The sequence below is a fragment of the Trachinotus anak genome, unplaced genomic scaffold (assembly GCF_046630095.1).
Source record: "Trachinotus anak isolate AG129_WGS33_773 ecotype Australia unplaced genomic scaffold, CSIRO_AGI_Tana_v1 ptg000008l, whole genome shotgun sequence".
NCBI lineage: Eukaryota > Metazoa > Chordata > Actinopteri > Carangiformes > Carangidae > Trachinotus > Trachinotus anak.
The window spans coordinates 5,385,837-5,391,022 of NW_027273859.1; the positions used below are offsets into that span (position 1 = coordinate 5,385,837).

The following is a 5,186-nucleotide window of genomic DNA, read 5'->3' on the forward strand; positions in this document are numbered from 1 at the left end:
CCTCTCAGCTGCAGATAAACAGCAGCAGCCATTATAATCGGTGAACAGGCTGATGGCGGTACGGTTTGATAAGGCCCGCCTGTGCTGAGAAATGTCAAACAAGTTTACCTATTAAACCCCAGAAGAGGAAAGGTTTGTTCTGGTTTTCTTTAGCCACTAACCAATGATCTGTGACACCAGTTTAAACAGACTTAGTGCAGCAGTGTTGGATTATGGATCAAGTAGTTCAAGACAAGTGATCAGATTAGTTGAAGAGGTGGAAATCCCCATAAAACACAGCTTGTTGTTTTTAAATGGAAAATGAAGTTATGTAGAGACCGAGTAGGAACTCCACTGTGTTTCTGTTTTCTCTGTTTGATGCCCATGTACATTCTGAATAAAAATAATAAGAATTCAAAATAAAACATAATGTTTGGGTTGTTTTTGGGTGCGTGACCTTAAATGCAAAAACTGAAGATGTTATTTACCATTACAACAAAAATACATAAAATTGAATCATGTGAATTTGCTTTATGCTGGAAAAATTGAATTAAGTCCAGTACCAGTGGCAGTTTGGCTGCTATAATACAATAAAGCCATTAACATACCAGAATGGTCCAAAGACAGGAGGTTATTATTTAGAATAAAATACAGCTGTTTACAAGAACAGGGGAGATACATTCCTCAGAAAACTGCACAGTTAGCTCCCACGTTGACCCTCACCAGGAATATTTGTGTTTTATCTCTGTGAATGAAATCTGTCCTTGATTTCCCTGCTGTCAAACCTGTGCTACAAAATTTAAATCTGTTGAATGTAATTTGCGTGTGGCTTTTGGAGGTCACTGACACACACACTTCACATACATTAAACCCTGGGTCTGAGTCTGAGGGTGAGGCCAGGAGACAGGCCACGCCTCCTCCCATTGTCCCGCCCCTGCTTATGAATGCGGGCACTTGTGATTGGTCGGCGGCTCATCGCTTTGAAATCCCTCCCCTCACGTCGCTAGTAGCCTATGTGGAAGAAGTGAGGTACTGTGAGGCTGCTGCAGAGGGAGAGAGACGCACACCAGAGGACTGACTCACACACACTCACATAGACACACACCATCCTCTGCGGGGATATTCCTTGACTTGCCCCGTATTTTGATGAGCAGTGACTACTTCTGGTGTTCTGTTTTTTCCGCTCTTTTCGACACTGGATAAAGGAATATCTAGCGGCTGATATTGAAGAGCCCGGTGAAGGATGACATTTCGGCGATTTGATCGTCTTTAGAGACAGTTTGGGTCGGACACGGAGGACGCGCACTGCGCACATGCCCCTTTTGGATTACCGCACTCTCTTCTGTTGAATCTATCATCATGAAACGTGCTGGTAAATGAATTTCAGCCTTGCGTCCACTCGTCACATGCCGTCGTCCCTCTTCTCCCCGCGATCCAGATGAGAGATCCCCCCGGTGGACCTGAACCGCTTTTACGCAGCCAGTCCCCGGAGCGCAGTGCCGCCGACGCCAGCGGCTTCCCACGCCGGACAGGAGCGGAGAGACCGTTCGTTTTCACTCCCACGTCGTCTTCCTCTCCCTCGGATCCCTCACGTCAGGCCAAAAGGCTTCCCATCCGGATCGTAAAGATGTTGACGGCGCACAGCGGCCACTTGCTGCACCCGGAGTATCTCCAGCCTCTAACATCCGCGCCAGTCAGCATCGAAGTAAGTGATAAAAACAAAAATGTCATTTTCTCTAAGAACCGTCTGCATCTGCCTGATTTAATTTGACCTTTATCTGTTAATCACGTAATATTAAACACCTGCCGTCGGTTGCTATGGGTGTTATTCTGACATGTCAGCATATGCGCCATTTTACGCACAGCGATTTATTGGCAACTTTGCAAGATACAAGACTTAACGAATGTAAAATTACTGTGGATAATGTGTTGTTTTAATCTTACGGAAATAATATAAATTTACGGATATAATATAATGAAATTATCCCTTCATAAAAAAATTGCGGGCTTTTTATTTTTCTTTTCTTTGTCAAACTTGGCTTCAGTTTTTCAGCCTCTGACTTCCTTTATTCATGTCAGATACACAAACACAAACCAGGGTTGTGGACTTCACTTCACAAGGTTTCGACTATAGATTTGGACATTGTTTGCCCAGGAAAATATATTCTCAGAAAATTACTTTCATTATTATATATTATTAATATATTTGTGATAAAGTCAATGTGTCTTAAGAAGCTTACATTGAATTAACTTTAAAAACAAACAGTTTGTTCACCTTCTTGCTCTCCTTTTTCCTCCTCAGCTGGATGCCAAGAAGAGTCCTTTGGCTCTGCTGGCCCAGACCTGCTCTCAAATTGGCAAACCAGACCCCCCCTCTTCTTCCAAGTTGGCCTCCCTCTCCTCCAGCAGCCTAGGAGACAAGGAGTCCTCAAGCCGGTCGTCCAAGCCTGGAGAGCAGCACCAGTCTCTGGAGGACAAATCCAGCTTCAAGCCTTACTCCAAGTCATCGGGCGACTGTCGTAAGGATGTTCTAGTGACAAAGGGGCCTTCAGATAAAGCGGCTTTCAGGGTGCCAAATGGAAGCTCCAGTGGTGGCGGTGCGTCGTGTCCATCCTTTCCTCCCCATTCCCAGTCACCCAGGTCCAGCTCCCCTCCACTGCACACTCAGAGCCAGTCCCACAGACAAAGCCATTCCCCCTCCACGCAGCCCCCGCCACACTCCCAGGCCCCGCACATGGACAACAAACCTGGGAGCTCAGAGCAGGCCAGCTCGGACGCTAACAACAACAGTCCTGGCAAAAAAGACTCAGATGGAGCTAAATCAGGGATGGATGGGGCTCAGTTAGCCAACTCCAGTCACATACGGGCCAGCGCCAATTCCAGTAATGCCAGCTCTGCCAGCAGCCCGCGGCCAGAGAGTAAGGCTGACCCGCAGGCCCCTTCACAGCCTGGCCTCAGCTCCGGGCACATTGCCCCCGTCTCCCCTTTCAAGCCAGGACATTCTGTCTTCCCCTTGCCTCCTGCTACCATGGGCTACCATGGCTCCATTGTGGGCGCCTATGCTGGTTACCCCTCCCAGTTTGTTCACGGTTTGGATCCTACCAAGTCTGGTTTGGGGATAGGACTTCCGGGAAAGCACCCCAGCTCCAGCCCGCTCACCGGAGCCTCACCTCCATCTCTGATGCAGGGCTTATGTCGGGACCCGTACTGTCTGACTTACCCCAATGCACCTCACCTGGGTGGCAGTAACTGCTCCACCTGTGTCCATGACCCCTCAACCCTCAAGTCCGGTTTCCCCCTGGTTTACCCCTCACATCATCTCCACTCCTTGCACTCCAGCTCCTTGTCCTCCAGCACCACCCCCACCCTCTCCCACCCACTCTACACTTATGGTTTCATGCTCCCTAATGAACCGCTGCCCCACGCCTGTAACTGGGTATCTGTCGGAGGCCCCTGTGACAAGCGTTTTGCCACATCAGAGGAGCTACTAGCCCACTTGCGTACCCACACGGCCCTGCCTGGGATGGTGGACAGTAAGCTGTTGTCGGGCTATCCTTCATCGGTTTCATCGACAGCCTCCTGCCACCTCCACCTGCCCCCACCAAGCAGCCCAGGTACACTGCCCAGCTCCTTCTCCCTCCGAGGCTCCCCTGGTCTGAGCCTGGCCCGGTACCATCCCTACAGCAAATCCCACCTGTCCGGAGCCCCAGGGCTTCCCATGCCCTCTCTCCCCTCCTCCTCAGCCTATTACTCCCCCTATGCCCTTTACAGTCAGAGACTGGGCTCAGCCTCAGCCCTTGGATACCAGTGATATCTGAAATAGTGTTGACGCCCACAGATCGCAGGCACCAGCTTGGACTCTCCAGAGCAGCCCTGAAGATGGATTCTTGAGATTGGGGTCATCACCAGTGCAGGGCATCACGCCTGCCAGGACTAGCACCTGTTAGCCTCAGTATTGTGACTTGCGCTCCAAAGGCAGAAGAGCCTCTGACGGATTGTCTGCACCACAGACACACACAGACTTTAGTGATTAAAGATGGCGGGAGGCAGAGCTTGAAATGATGAAAATTGTGGGATTTTTTTCAACAGTTTTGACTTTGGTTTCTTTTTTTGTTGTTTTTCTCCATATCTGTCTCCTGGAACTGAAAGTCTGTATTTATTTTTTACTCAAGCGCTTGGTATTCAGCTCTGGGGGGAAAATTTTGCTGTCCAAATAAATTGTTCTTAAGTATTCTAACTGAAAAAGAATGATTTAAGTATAGTACCATTATGCCTATCATACACTCTAAAAATAAAAATCTTGCACCACGATGAAGATGGACTGTGAGGCTTTATTCTGGGGAACTCTTTTTATCTCTTTTCCTCTCTGCTGTTGTTTTTTTCCTTCATATTCTACTGAGCATCAGATTCTGGAGAATTGCATGTCCATGAGAATTATCTTGAACAATGCCATTATTTTTATTTGTAAATATGGAAAGATGTAATATTTTTTCAAACTTACTCGGGGTCAGCATTTTGGGGTCACTGATACAAATGGTACAAAGATAAGATAAGATGAAATTAAAAAAAAAACCGATGGTGGCTGTGCTCTCCAACCAACAGGAAAAGGTCCTATTTTGTTTAATAAATGATACATGATTTTGACTTGTTTTTTCCTCATTGATGACTATATATAGAAACATCCTGTGTCACAAACGATGGAGTAAATCCTGCCAGGCCGCTGCACTGCACTTATCTAGGCCTATCTATCATTATGGCTGTTAGAGCCACGCTAGATGTGGCTATGTGTAATATTTCATGGCTCATATCAGTTGACAGGGCTGTCCCGAGGAGGGCAGGCTGGGTCACATTAGCCCTGTTAGCTGGTCTCTGAGGACTTTCATTCCTCCTCCTCCTCCCTCCATCACCCACATTGCTTTTGTTGTTGCGAGTGTAGCTTTTAATTGCTGATTCCTGTTTGTGAGACCTGAAAACAGCCTCCTCAGCAGAGTGGATGGCTGTGCGGAGTGGCCGCTGGGTCACTGGGACTTCAATAATGACCTGAGGGAGATGTCGACCCAGGATCTCCTCACGGTCTGATGGATTGGGCTGCAACACAAAGGCCAGAGCTGACAATGGGAGGCGGTTAATAGAGAAATATTCATCAAAGTCCTGACACCTCCCCTGAGGAGAGCAGGCTCTCTTACAGGAACCACAAACATGGAGGC

At 47.9% G+C, this 5,186-nt stretch overlaps 1 protein-coding gene across 1 annotated transcript; it reads left to right on the plus strand.

The window, feature by feature from the left end:
• The first annotated feature begins 1,014 nt into the window (after positions 1-1,014).
• On the plus strand, positions 1,015-4,290 carry znf703 (zinc finger protein 703). The gene is made up of 2 exons (XM_071482041.1): positions 1,015-1,684; positions 2,282-4,290. The coding sequence occupies exons 1-2, from the start codon at positions 1,418-1,420 to the stop codon at positions 3,788-3,790; spliced, it is 1,776 nt and encodes a 591-aa protein (XP_071338142.1). The 5' UTR covers positions 1,015-1,417; the 3' UTR covers positions 3,791-4,290.
• The last annotated feature ends 896 nt before the right edge of the window (positions 4,291-5,186 follow it).

Excerpts from the sequence above, each read along its gene's own strand:
- znf703 (XM_071482041.1), top strand. The coding sequence starts at position 1,418 with ATGAGAGATCCCCCCGGTGGACCTGAACCGCTTTTACGCAGCCAGTCC. Across the intron at positions 1,685-2,281 it reads CCGCGCCAGTCAGCATCGAA|CTGGATGCCAAGAAGAGTCC; the intron begins GTAAGTGATAAA and ends TTTCCTCCTCAG.